General features: G+C 37.7%; 1 protein-coding gene across 1 annotated transcript in view; it reads right to left on the bottom strand.

Moving 5' to 3' along the window:
* Positions 1-540: 540 nt before the first annotated feature.
* dnah5 (dynein, axonemal, heavy chain 5) overlaps positions 541-14,456 on the bottom strand; it is a 48,854-nt gene continuing 34,938 nt past the window's right edge. Inside the window, exons 69-88 of the mRNA XM_055163872.1 lie at positions 14,138-14,273; positions 13,881-14,062; positions 13,564-13,698; positions 11,878-12,033; positions 10,359-10,541; positions 9,455-9,559; positions 9,247-9,385; positions 8,938-9,052; positions 8,650-8,840; positions 8,328-8,449; positions 7,342-7,491; positions 6,599-6,844; positions 6,034-6,253; positions 5,423-5,628; positions 4,896-5,099; positions 3,589-3,804; positions 2,823-3,035; positions 1,891-2,043; positions 1,009-1,240; positions 541-692 (exon numbers count right to left, since the gene is read on the bottom strand). Coding sequence (XP_055019847.1) covers positions 541-692; positions 1,009-1,240; positions 1,891-2,043; positions 2,823-3,035; positions 3,589-3,804; positions 4,896-5,099; positions 5,423-5,628; positions 6,034-6,253; positions 6,599-6,844; positions 7,342-7,491; positions 8,328-8,449; positions 8,650-8,840; positions 8,938-9,052; positions 9,247-9,385; positions 9,455-9,559; positions 10,359-10,541; positions 11,878-12,033; positions 13,564-13,698; positions 13,881-14,062; positions 14,138-14,273 — 3,456 coding nt within the window. The remainder of the gene's footprint in view (positions 693-1,008; positions 1,241-1,890; positions 2,044-2,822; positions 3,036-3,588; positions 3,805-4,895; positions 5,100-5,422; positions 5,629-6,033; positions 6,254-6,598; positions 6,845-7,341; positions 7,492-8,327; positions 8,450-8,649; positions 8,841-8,937; positions 9,053-9,246; positions 9,386-9,454; positions 9,560-10,358; positions 10,542-11,877; positions 12,034-13,563; positions 13,699-13,880; positions 14,063-14,137; positions 14,274-14,456) is intronic.

Raw genomic sequence — 14,456 nt, 5'->3', positions numbered from 1 at the left:
TGTGGATTCAGCCCGAATAGTGGTTCATGGGTTTTGAGAATCTCTTGATGATTTACTTAAAATAAAATGTGACAAAAATAGAGTCCTAGCAACACAGACTGGAAACAAAAGGGAAGGTTGCACAAAAAGCTGATTGGAGTATGTTCAGATGAAAGTGTTTAAAAACAAGTTTAGAGAAGATCTACCTAACTACTCAAGCAGCATTTATGAATCTAGTATAATATTTATGCTGAACGCTTTTCTCCCAAGCTGTCTTGAACAAATTACTAGTAAAGACAAGTAAAGGCAAAATGGGAAAAGGCTAAACAATTTAAGAAGTCCAAGTCTGATCCACAGTGTGTACAGGGTAGCTTTAGTGTCTGTGTACATTGGTTTTGTAAGAAAAGAAAATACTAGCAAAAAGTGTTTTGATGTTTTGATGATGCCATTGTTTTGTAAAAATGTAATAAAATTTCTATGTATTTAAACCTCATTGTGTAATATTATGTTTGCACCTTTAGATTTATAGTATATAGTTTGAAAATGTGCGTTAGAAATGCATTATTTGACATCACAGAGCAGGGCCACGCCTCGTAGAATCCAGTACTCCGGAGGAAGTGTTGTTTTCAGATCAACATCTGCGATGTAGTTTAGGTCCGTCCTGATGGGCTTCTTGTAGATTGGACACATGTAAAGGTGGTGGTCTTTAACACCTAAAAGAAAAAAAAGGATCATACATTTTCACAGTTTTATTCAATTACACACATTATTTTTTTATTAATTGTAACAAAATGCCACTATAAAATGTTTTTTATTGCACCATTGCACAAATTTAATGTCAAGAAGGGCATTCATGTCAGTGTGCTTGAATATAGCATGCCACAAACCCCGCTGGTCTATTCTCCAAAAACAGCAGTATGTCTGACATTTAAATGTTACATCTCTGAATGACTGTGTGGGATGCAAACTTTGAGATGGCCAAAAGCACAGATTATTACTGATAAGGACAAACCACAATCCCTCACTCACCATTATTCTCAGCGTACATCCTAATAACAGGCATCATCTCAAAGAGGACTTTGGGTTTAGAGTCGATGAGTTTGCTGTTGCGGCGGTCCCATCCAGCTCCCTCCAAGTAAAGGCCATAGACATAAACCCCCTCGACTGGAGGCTGAGTGATGTCATCCTTCATCCACTTGGTCACCTCGTTGCACAACACCATGCGGTCCAGAGCCCAGCCTTTATTCGCACGAGTGATTTCCTAGAGTTTGCAGAGACCATAAATAAAACACTATAAAAGCTGAGAATAAAGAAAAATACATGCATTTTCTTGATTTTGTAAGTAGTCAGGTTCATGATGGCTCACAACTAAGATGGATGCTGTACTAATTTTACAGTTAAATGTATAACAACCAAAACAAAAACATTACAATACAAAAATAGCTCTACCATTCTACATTTTAAAGTAATTGGCTGGCTCAAGAAAGAACTTGGCTCTACTTACAGCCTTTAACAAAGACAGAGTGGTTTATTTATAGCTAATAGAACTTGTAATTTTGTGCTAGGTTTGAGTTTGATCACGCCCACATTTTAAAACTCTTAAATCTCAAACATTAAAAGAAGATACAAGACTCAAATTAGAAATCTCATAATTACATAAAGGATATTTTTGTGTATCCAGTCCATGCTTGATTTATTGCGAGGCAACAACACTTCAAAGCCTCTAAAATAGATGTCTTTTAACATAGGAAATATATGCATGTAGTTGCGTGTCTGTCTTGTGTGTTCATACTGTGCTGTGTGCCGTGTGTGTAAATGCATGTCACCGCAGTGTTCCTGCCTCTCCCCTGCGTGCCATCTGCTGTCCTCTGATGGGGAGTAGTTTGGCTATGGGGGGATGCCGTGCTCTACCTGTCTCATAGCTGTCAGGAAGCCCTGCGGGTTGAAGAAGCCTGTCATCCAGAAGCAGTTGGGGCGCCCTTCAAAGATCCAGGCCTGAAACTGCCGGTTCCGCTCAAGCAGCTCCGTGAACCAGAACCCCAGGGTACTGGAGGCCCATGATGCCTGTGCAGGACAGACAAACAAGCACACAGGACCACCATTAGAGCACAACATACAAACTGTCATCCGAAAAGATCTGAGGGAAGCCAACCAAGTGACAGAAAGGACTATAAATGTATAATTCAACAGCATAGAATAAAAACGATATACTGTACCAGAGTGAATTTGACATGCAGAGAAATGTAGGCAGCAGAGACATTGGCTTTTGTTTATATGCACACAAAAAAGGATCATTATCTGATTTCTGGAGTTATCAGATTGTTGAAATGTCATGTAAACAATTACATTTGATGTGAGTAATCTGATTTATTTCTGATTGATCACGCCTGTGCAGTTTTACAAAGTAAAGTATGCAAAAAAAAAAAGACAAACTAATGTGGAAAAGACTAAAATGAAAGAGAAAAGAGAAAGGATTGAAAATTATTTTATGGTACATGCCATAAAATGTTTAATGATCAGATTTCTATTGTACTACTCAGGTCAAATCTAATTATTGGGTTATCTGTTTTTTCTAGTTATCACATTTTTACCAGTCATGTAAATATACCCAATTATACTACAAGTCAAAAGTTTGGACACAGTCAAATTTTTTTCTTTTATGTTATGTACTACTTTCTGCATTTTACATACATATGGAAGACATTAAATATGTAATGTATGTGTCCTAATTTGTGTCTGGTAGTATACTGTACATTTTTAGTAATAGGTGATTTAATGAACAGAATGAACAAACACACAATAGAGACAAATATAAAGAAAAACTGCAACAATCTATAACATACTTTCTTCCAGCGAGCAGGAATGCGGGCATCATACATGCAGTCCAGAGCATCCCGTAGGTTCTCACTCATGATAATGGTCCCATCTATGGCCAGTTTGAGGTCTGTGAGGGTGTTTCGGACCAGAACAATGACCCTCTGCATGCGGTCGATCTCCTGCCGTAGGAAGATGTTCATGGGCTGGAACGGGCCCATCTTCTGAAGACGATCCCTTACCTAGTGTATTGGTGAAAATAATTGATTGCCTTAATGTTTGATTAAGTCTGGAATTAATTAAAGCAAAGCAATGTCCTCTCCATTAGCATAAATTAAATCTTTTTTTTTTCTTTTTACAGTAGTTCTAAAAAGTAGTAAAATAATTCAAAGTTACAGAGATTTTAAAGCACAAGATTAATATGGCACATGTGTGAAGTCATTAACAGCAACTTGCAAGTTTCAAGATTTGTGGCTTTTCTGTGTGTTTCAAAACCAGTAAATAGGGTCTGAAATGTTGACAAGCATCTAGCACAGCTTTAGATGATTTATTGTTAGCTGGAGTTGAAAGAGTGAAATATCACCTGGAAAGAAAAATGACAGCTGTCCTATGAGATTGAGTAGAAACCCAGGCTAGCATAAAAACACATTTTGAAGTCTGGCCCCTTCCCACATCCATGAACCACTTTGTTTGCCACTTGCACCACTTTGCGCACATGTACAGTGAAGGACATTGCACTTCGCTATCACCAACGCTCCCCTCAGGCAGCTCACACATCTGTCTACACACACAAACCTCAAATGGCACGTAGTCAGGGGGCAGTTTCTCCAGCATGTCGTCAGCCAGTCTGGACACGACTGCCTCTCTGGTCTCTCCCCCACCGGAGGAGCTGTCTTTGGGCTGGATACTGAGAATAGTGTCCAGGACATCCTTAGCGAGTTTGCTCTGGTAGGTGATGTCAGCATTGGGGTGTAATCCAAATACCTCTGGGGTATCATAAGACGGTAATCCCTGTGGAGGATGGATTGAATTACAACTTGGAAAATAACAAATTAGAGGTGGAAAGACATAAGGTGCATTGTACTATAATTCCAAAACTTTCCAATCTGGAGTTGCCTTGTTAATTGACTCCAGATGCCCCCCATAAAATCCTTTTCACAAATGAAGGCTTGAGACTGGCATACAGGCAGGTGAACATTAGTGAATAAGGGTTTTAATTGATTATTTCCTTGTGTTTGGGTATTTTTTAGGTTTTTATGAGCAATAACCTATTTATCCTATTTTTGCTATATGAACTAATTGGGCTGTGCAGTCATCCAATCTAATAATTTCTAATTTTCCATTTTCCCATTGTTGGATAATTTTTCTTTAGAATCAAATTGAAAACTGAGACTGATCACTACAAATCTTATTTAATATTTACATATTTTGGCACTACCTGAATGCAGAATCCATTCATAAAATATATATATATATATATATATATATATATATATATATATATATATATATATATATTGTGTGCATTTGCCTCATGTTGATATGTCTTTGATGTGTGTATGTTCTATGTTTCTGTGACAGTATTGGTGGACAATAGACCCATATAAAAGGAAAAGAAGAAGTCTGATGCGTATTTATCTATACAGGACTATGTATTCTAACAACACACAAAGTAATGTCGTACATCTATATAAAAGAGTAGATGTGGTCCAAGGCTGTTTGTCAGTCTGTATTTGAGAGACAGTGCAGGAGAGCCTGGCAGCACAGAGCATCCATCATAATGAATCTAGCTTTAATGAAACTGGTTCGGGAACTGCCTCTAAATACACACACAAACCCACCAGTGTGACATTGAAAAAGTGATACATCAAATATAATTAAGATCAAATAACCTTGTACATAATACATTTCTAAGTGGCAGTTTACAATATAAGAGTATCAGCATTTACAGACCACTTCTTCAAATGTGCTCATCTAATGGTACTTAATGGTGCATTGTACAGAAAATGAAAAGCTTAAGATAGGTTTCTATACACCAAGAGGGTGATTTAATCATAATAATTCTTGGATGTAGTTATGATTTTTTTCCATAAAGAACTGACCTGGATGTAGGTAAGATACTGTTCTACATTGGTGCATTTAGGGATACTGTAGCCCTGGTAGAAGTTGAAGCTCGGTCCAAACATTTCCTCACTGAACCACACTTTGGCAAAGGTATTGAGAAGACGTTTGTCATAGTCGTCAGTCACGCGGCCGCCATACTGAATCTCTCCAATCATGTAGCGGACTGTGTTCCAGGACACACCCTGTTAAGGAAAGAAGAAAGCCATTAATTTTAGTAAGATTTTGTTGTTTTTGTTGTTACGATAGGTCAAAAATTGGGTGGACTAAGTGACTTGTTTTGGTTTGGAATAAAAAAAGTTTTAGGAGGTTCTGTAACAATTTGGAACATGACTCTAAAATATTAAATCATTCACTTAAAGGACAATTTTCTGGTAGATGTTGGTTAAAGTTCATGTCTAGGCACTAAAGGGTTATTTTCTGATAATAGCGGTGTAGTCTAGCAGAGCTCTCTATCCAGACCTTTTGCACAGCATTGATCAATTGAATTAACATAACAAAATGTGACCTTTTTGATGTCCATGTCATCAAGGTGGTTCTGGACAAACTGAATTGTAGCATTAAGATCAGCCTGGTTGAATTCATATGGGATATTCCACCCCAGTGGCCCATACTTCCTCCTCTCTTGAACAGTGCTGTGAAGAAATGCCACCCCATAAAGCATTGGTTTCCATTGTGCCATATTGCTGACATCCAGAAGGTCCTGGTTAATACCTGGAGACAGACAGAAAAGTTGGCATAAAATTTTAATTTTAACACAATGTGTTTCTTAAATTAGTTTGGAAGTCTGACAGCATCAATATTAACATCATAAGAAAGTCACCAACCAGTAGCTTATAAAGGTTGAACTTTCTATTGTTTATAGAGATGGCAAAGTAATTTGCTTAGTGAATCTGTCTTATTAAATCTTTTGCACTCTTAATATTGCAAGTCTGCAGTTTTCTTTGGGAAACTCTTTCTGACTGGCACTGACTCAAAATCACTAATGGAATTTTGGAATATTGCCATAGGAGAGTTGAGCACTCTCATTCAAAATGTAACAAAACAAGTCTTTTACAACATTTCAGCAGATTTTTTTATTTGCTATAATTACACACAATAAACAACAGATGTTTGTACCTCCATAGGTCCTCTTAAGACCCGCCTTCAGCCCTTGTGGTGGTTCATTGGTAAACTTGATTGACATTTGAAGAAGGGTGATAGGGAAATGTTTGTGAACTTCGGTTGTAATCCAGAGCCGGAAACTGTCGTGGACAAACTCTGTCTCAGTCACTATATCCATCAGCTCATCCATGAAGTCCAGTCCCAAGTGGCAATTTTGGAGCAACGCCCAGCCTCCCTGAAAAACAGCAATGCCATTACTTTAGTCATGTTTATTTAATTTGATCTAACTTTGTATAGATGCCATGTCCTCCCATTGCTAATGTGGATTCTCTGACTTGTCCCCATCTTAGGACTAGATGAACTGATGTAGCAAATTTTTTCTAAGGACATGATTAGGTTATTACACCACAAAGTTAGCTACATCCCTATTATCAAAGTAGCTTGTATTACCTTATAACCATTGTGAATAGCCACTAATTATTAAATACTAATGTTGATGTACACTATAAACACAGTTATGAGTTAATATTTAAAATAATGAAACTGTAAAATGCATACAAATATATAAACTTAAGCTCACATTAGCCATGGTCTGCTGCAGAAGTTTGCGAGCATGCACTTCTTGTCCTTGCCCCATGGACACATATCGCGTTTCGATTTTCAGTCTCTTCCCCAATGCAATGATGGAGTCTGTTGGATCTGAGCCCATGGATAGGAAACAGATCAGAGGTGTTCGGGGGTCTGCTTCTTCCCAAGTCTTCTCCAGATCCAGGATTACGCCTTCTGTGTACTTTTCCCCCATCGAATCCATTATGTATTTACGAGCCTGGGAGGGACAGGCACATGGCAAATGTAGTCAAGCACAAATGTTTGTTTACTACTTCAAGATGCAAAATACTGCAGGGAAACACTCAGACAGCATCATAAACTAACTTAAAACAAAATATTCAATTGCAGTTTTCGTTTCTGTCTGGGAAGAGGCATGAACAGTTTAAAGGATGTTTTTAACTGGCCTGCAGCTGAAAGAGGTCAGACCAGGACTGAGGCAGGGCTGATTGTACAACAAAATAAATTAAACCCAAAGCCCATCCACAGTGGACCTTAAACTAAACAGGCTATGTCCATTAGTCATTGTACATTTTCAGCCAGAGCGAGTCATATTTTAGTTCAGCTCTCTTAGAAGTGTGTGCCAAATTTAGCATTTTCTAAAACAGTACTTTTAGGATAATTGTTCACTTAGGATCTGAAAGCTGTGTGGTTTTGTGCCTGTAGTCACTCAATATTATGTATTTTCTATATGATTTGTAACAGACCAGTCTTTACCTGTGCAATTGTTCTGTCTGGACACCAGCAACGAATGAGGAGCAGACGCCTGAAACAGTCCAGCGCCTGGTCATAAGAGTTGGGGAGTACTTCCTCTTCTGGAGCTTCTTTGTCAAACCAGGTTTTCCACTGTTTCTCATTACGAGTTATCTGAAAGACCATGCCATGCATAAAATTATTAATTGTACTATATTGTAATGAAACAGAAGCTTGTTTATTGCTTGTATTTAATAAAAGAACCAACAACAATGTGTATTTTTGTGTTGCTTGGTGGTGCAAGGCTGTTGTCCCAAGGAAGGCTATATTTTGCCCTATAACTGCTGAATGACTTGGTGATCAAAAATGTAGCAAACACATTAAGGTTAAAGTTAAGGGTTAAGCTGAACTTTAAGTAAACATGAACACGTAACACTTTATTGTTAAGTGTGTGGTTGGTGTGTATCAATATGACATAAATGATTGGAGTTTGCCCAAACAGAGCTCATTTCACAGGGCACTGAGCCTTCTCCTCTATAGGAGACACTGAGCTGTCAGTCACAGAGGTGTGTGTATTAGAGCAAGAGCGACAGTACATCTCATGTGTGTAAAAAGTGAGACAAGAACACCATGATGGGAAGATATTGGCATAGCTACCAGGGCAAGACGGGATGAAAAAAAATTCAATAAGCACCTAGGGACTACGAGAGAATCTAGATGTGCATGTGTCAGTGAGGTAGAAACTGGAAACTGATGAGCACTGCTATCTCAAGCACCATTAGTCAAATCTGTCTTAGCCAAGAAGAGACCTGTAAGGACATGTCAGTGATAAAGTATTGTGTATGTGGGCAGGCATTTATTACAATGTGGTGATCTAAATCTGTACACACACTCACTATATCGGGGCCTTCTTCCCATACGGGAACAAAAATCAGGTCCCCATGTTGTAAAATTTTCATTACTAGATCAAAGACAAGGTTTAAAGTTCAGATATAGGTTATTGTTTGTACCTGATCAAGAATTTCTGAAAACTGCCATAGTTTGCTCAGCTCCACAAGGTTGAGCCAAGTCATATCCAGGATCCATTTTGCAGGTTTCTGGGTACAGGCCTTGAGGTCCAGAGATGCACCTCCTTGTGGTGGTCAGAAAGAAAGATTTAATGGGATTTCATATTTTAATTCCTATAACTCCCTTTTGGATAACATTGCAGCTGACAGTATTCTAGTTGTAGTTGTGTAAATGTTAGTGAAATACAATTGTAGTACAATTGTACTACATACTCAACAGAAAATGTGGTACTAAAAATTAATTAAATTATCTTAAATTTTTTACCTTTTATGAGAGTCAGAAATTCTTCATGTTTGACCCTGCTACTCTGCATGTCGATTTTCAGGGCTAAAAGCAAAGTGAAGAGAAACTTGTGCTCCTCATAAAGGCCCCGTGCTGCATATTTATAAACCTCAAAGGTCATAAACTCAATGATGTTGGCAATTCGTTTGCTCGTTATTGGACTTTTGAAGGACCTGTTTCAGACAATGTAACAGTTATTACATTTAAATTATGATTTTATATATTCACATCACATTACACTTAGCTATATGTAGATGGAAAAAATCTCACCTCGCCAGAGAGAGGTCAAAAAGCCCCAGGAACTGCCTTAGAGATGTTTGATACATGACATTAACCATACTCATCTCTGTAATAAGGAAGTACAGGATACTGCCTCGGGTTGCCACTAAATAAAAAAAAGGCTATGGTTGATAGATGTTTCTATAATAATACATTTGTGTTATTTGTTTATAAAAACAAATTTTGTTTTTGTTTATTTTATTTATTAAATTCATCATCTTTCAGACCCACTGACTGAGATTTCCATTACAGTGTTCAAAAATAATCCTTTGTTATGACAACAGAAACAGTATATTCCACCTGGTCTGTACTCTTCTCTGGCAGCGTTTATCTGGACTTCAGTCTCAGCAGCAATCTGTAGCTTTTGAGTGACCTCTTCAGCCGTGCGCTTCGTGTTGCCCAGGACAGCAATCAGGCTCTCGTCGTCCACTAGTGATCCCTGTACACAGTTGTATCACAACATCAAACATGCTATTTATTGTACATACAGTAAAATGACATCATTTACCTGTGTGCTGGTCAGTCTGTAGAGAAGGTTGTCCTCTAGTTCTTTCATTTTTCTTTTGTTTGAAGTGACGTCTTCCAAGAGGTCTGTCCTCTCCTTCTCTAGTTCCTGTGAAAATCAGTTAAAAGTCAATGTCTCTTGGACAGAAACAATGTCACATGTGCTAAATCAGTCTATCATATGTATACTGATTCTTTTGTATATTACATTTAAATGTAATGTTTGCAGATTAGATGAATTATCAGCCCATTGTGCATTGTTTAATTTAATATCTGAACATGTGTTGGAATGTCAATAACAAGCTCAGGTGAAAACTGCCACTTTGAGTGTTTTATGACTGTAATGTCTGCTGATTAGTTATTTGTTTTTGTCATATGCCCTGGAATGTCTAAGGCAAATTTCTCCCAAGAGTGACCATTAAATATAATATAATATAAATTATGCTCATTATCTGGCCTTTACTGTAGCACAATCGTATCAGCAGAGTCTAACAGTGACTAATGACTAACAAGAATGACTCAGGTTCTTGAACTTGAACCATGCCTACTGCTCTTACTATATTTGTTTCATGTGTGCGTGTAAACTATTTATAGAAGTGTGGTTGTTCTTTCTCTTCCTCCTCTGGCTGAGAGTGATAATGATTGCCATGTACTTTATTCAAAGGGTGATAATAACCTCAGTTATATTTTGACACACTTTGGGCTTGAGAGAGAGGACTACGCACATAGCAGTGCAAGGTGTTGAAAGCTTGCATCAAAATGGTCTCAATGGGCCTTTCAGCAAAAACAGGGTTTAATAATTTGTAGCTAATCAGAGCTAGAGCCATTATTGAAACAAGCACAAATGAGCCAGGGTGACAGAGAATATAAAAGTAAATATTCTTTCTTTCAGCAGAGAGCCACTCCACCTGCTTTTCTGTGAGGATGACCCTGCCTAGTAACTGGTCCTCCAGTCCTCTCATGGTGACAGTAAAGTCGATGATAGAAGAGCGTGCGCTGATCTCTGGGGTGTACGCTGGGTTTGGCAGTTTGGTGGTCATGTAAAGACGGAATCCTTTCATCACATCCACCTCTTTGTCACCCACTTTCACCTGCACAATGGAAACAAAAGAAGAAATGTACCTTACACTTACACTAAATACCAAATAATTTTTCTGTCTTATACAAATTTTAAACGTGTAACAAAAAGTGCACACCACAGACTCAAGAAGATTTTAAATTTTCAATCACAAAGACTGCTGTGGGATATGGCTGCGTATCACAGGCTACACAGTTGTGAGCGCACCTCATGTCAGCTATTTCCTGTCTACAGTAAAATGACCCGATTTGAGACTCTTGAATATTCAAAAGATCAGAGCACTGCACTTCTAGTGTGGATGCAAGTCAAAACTGTGTTATTATTAGTTGTGAAATGTTGTGCAAACTTCAAATACATGACTTTTAAAGCATAAATCGTTAATCTGCAGCTTCATCCCAATCCATGCGCTGTGTGGATGTAAAAAGATACACGTGAGAAACTACTCTTACCTTTTTACTTTTAAAGAATGCTTCAAACAGGATTCACAGCTCTATTTTATGGACTGGGTGTCATTATTTGCAAAGGACAAATTCTATAGATAATGTGTATGAGATGCTGCAGTTTAAATGTACTACTTTAAGAGAGGTGAGTATAAATGATTTTCGCTATTTTCTGAGTTTGCATGTTGCGCCTCTGTGTCCATCACTCCTCTGCCCCGACACTCTGGTTTATTTGCTGTTACCACAGCATTGCTGAGGTTTGGTGGTAATAAACTGACCGAGCAGCTTAGAGTCACCACACCACACACATGAGAAGCACAGCGGCTTCAAAATTGCACACGAAGACACAAAGTCGGGTCATGCTTCCCCGAACTCGGGAAGACACAAATCGCAACATAAATCGGGCAAATTTTCCTGTAGTGTGTGGCAATCTTAACCCACACACAAAATGGATTATATTTTCAAATAGGAAAGTATTTTATTTTCTGTAATAGCTTTATTTCTCATGGTACTCATTTCTATTTATGCCTCAGTCAGCTGCATAGACTTTTCTTCTCCTCACAGTGGGATATAAATAGAAAAAGGAGTGACATAAGGGACACCTCTGATCTGGTTTCTCAGTCAGCAGCTGAAGAATTCTTTTTGAACACTTGACTTGATGCAACTGGGCTTACCTACTGCGACAAGTGTGTATCTCTGTACAAGCACAATATGTTCTATGCATAAATCATGTATATGTCGTCTTGATCAAATGGAACATGGTGCGTCATAAGAATCATAATTTGAGAGACACAGACACAAAATTGTATATATATAAACCACATTTTTTGTTGCAGAAATGAATTATTTTTAATGCATCTTTTAAATACAATAAAAATATGTTTATTAGTATATGGTAGTGTAGAAAACCTTGTATGTAGATCCAGTCTTGATGAAATTCTTCTCCAGTATATTGTCCAGGGCAGGGTCCAGTTCTTCTTCAACATCTTCAATTAACAGGGGACGACCAAGAGACAAACTGTCCTCCAGGTGGTTCTTGAAGTATTTATGGTTTAGTGAAGTGACCTAGAAGGGAGAACCATGATAATACAGCACAATTATCCAAACAAAATTAAATGTCTTTGGTCGTCTGAATATTCAGCTGTTTTGTATTAATAAAGCTAACATTTTAACAAGCAACTAACAACTGAAAAATTGTTATAGAGTTTAGTTACAGTTCTTATACAAAATATATATATAATTTGCCCCTTACATTCAGACAAACTTGCTTTGAATGTTAAAGGTCCTATATTACATAAAATTTACTCATCAAATTACCTCATCAAAAACATAGAGTTGGGTTTTGTTTTATTCTGACATGTTTGAGTTATACTAATATTTATTTGTCTACATCTCCTAACAGCCACCTTTTGCCTTTTGTTTAGTAGAAACTGGCAATTCCAGGGTGGCTGAAATCATCCAAATAATTCTAGTGAAGGTATACGAACTTTAAGAACACAGTGGAGCACTTCCTGTATTACCACTTGCCTCAAAGATGGAACAGAGTGTTTTATGTGTGTATGAAACAAAACACAGCTCCAGGTATGTTTGTGATGAGGAAACAACATTTTAACATAGTTCAGCAAATAGCATAATATGGGTCCTTTAATTAAAACTCCTACTCAATAAGTATTACAGACAAATAATATCAGGGGTACACAAAAATAGAAACATCGTTGGGGATTTGTCAGTTGTGTGATTTCTGATCATGACTACTGCTACAATGGGCTACAACAACATAACACAAAAACACAAATTGTATAAAAAGAACTGCAAGGGATTGGTGAATGGCTGTATTGTGCCAAGTGACCTCAGCTGTCAGTCTTCTACATTGTGCTAGTTTTATTTTTGTTATGAATGCAGAAGCAAACACTTCAAATGCCCAGAAATAAAAGAATGAAGGTTCTTTCCACAATATGAAAATTAAATAATCATAATAACATTTTAAAGCTTGTCTATGTTCAGTTATTCAAGGCTCTTCATTCATACCAACATAATATAAAAGCTAAAGGTCCTAAATTGACTCTTGTGAGCTTTAAGCCATGTTGTACTGTTGTTACCTCCTCAAAAACATACCTGGAGTTGTGTTTTGTTTCATTCACACGCGTTTGAGTAACCCTTTATTATTAGTCTAGTAGTACTACATCTCGAAAGCTCTAAATGCTCTGTGATGTCATGTAGTGGTAGTTTTCAAGTTATCTAGCTCCTATTACCTTTAGTAAAAGAGCAAAAGGTAAAAAGGGCTAGATACAAGTTTTACCAATTTGAAACTGTCCAAATGATTCTAGAGAAGGTGTATGAAGATTAAAAACACAGTGGCATATTTCCTGTATTACCACATGGCATCACAAGGTGGACCAAGGAGGAGTGTTTTCTGTTTGAGAGAAAGACTCACCGTAAATATGCTGGGTGCGTGCGTTAAATATGTGTACATTAAACCAAGCACAACTCCAGGTATGTTTGTGATGAGGAAACAATATTATAACAGAGATCAGAAAATAGTGTAATATGGACCCTTTAACATGACATACCAAAAACTTTGTAATAAAAACAAACCTGCAACTCATTCCTGGCCTCCTTGTTCTTGATCCAGATCTTTCCTTGTGCTTGAGGGTCAATTAGAAGCGGGAAACGGGCAGCTTTGGTAACAATAATGCCGTTCTGAATGGACAGGTCATCATTGGGGAGCCCCTGTCAGAGGAAGACAAATTGTAGTAAGGTTCTCCAGCCTATTCTATTAACCTTATCAGAAAAAATGACAAGAAGAATAAGTATTGATTCTTATCTTAGGAAGAAGGTTAAAGACATGGCTAAAGTTTCAATTTGAATATAGAAAAGTGTGTATGAGAATATTTTAAAGAAACAAAATCTACCTGTAAATTCCACTCGCTGACAGTAGGGGCATCAATGAGCAGTTCTGTCAGGTTGAGATTATTTCCAAATGGGATATGACGCTGTTTCAACTCCCGTTTCCAGTCGTACATTAAAAGATATCTAAACTCTTGATTAAAGGGGCCTGAATAGGAGAGGAATGCTGTGGCCAGAAGGACATCACCTAATGGGGATTTTGGAGTTATTTTTAGGTTGTTTACACAGTTTTCGCACACCATTGTTTGCTTGTAAGACCTACCGACAAGGCGCTTTGTTTGAGCTGCAAACTCTTTACTTTGCTCTGTCCATCTTTCCTTCTCACCGGCCAAGCCACTTATCAGGCTGGAGGCTGTCTGCATCTTGTGTCGACAGCGCTCAGCATCCTCCAGTAAAGCCTGAAAAATGAAGAAGAGGTCAAGGGAGACTAGCTATTTTCCACTTTCACAATCACCTTTTTCTATAATCTTATATCACTATTTTGTAAGTGTGTGTGCTTTTACAAGACTGATGGATTCAACACAGTGAAAAGCACATATCAGGTCTAAATATAGCCTTGTTTATGCTATAGTCAAGGACTG

Source organism: Boleophthalmus pectinirostris, unplaced genomic scaffold (genome assembly GCF_026225935.1).
Source record: "Boleophthalmus pectinirostris isolate CB_2022bp ecotype Guang Dong unplaced genomic scaffold, ASM2622593v1 HiC_scaffold_6, whole genome shotgun sequence".
Lineage (NCBI taxonomy): Eukaryota > Metazoa > Chordata > Actinopteri > Gobiiformes > Gobiidae > Boleophthalmus > Boleophthalmus pectinirostris.
This window is presented reverse-complemented; position numbering and strand designations above follow the sequence as displayed.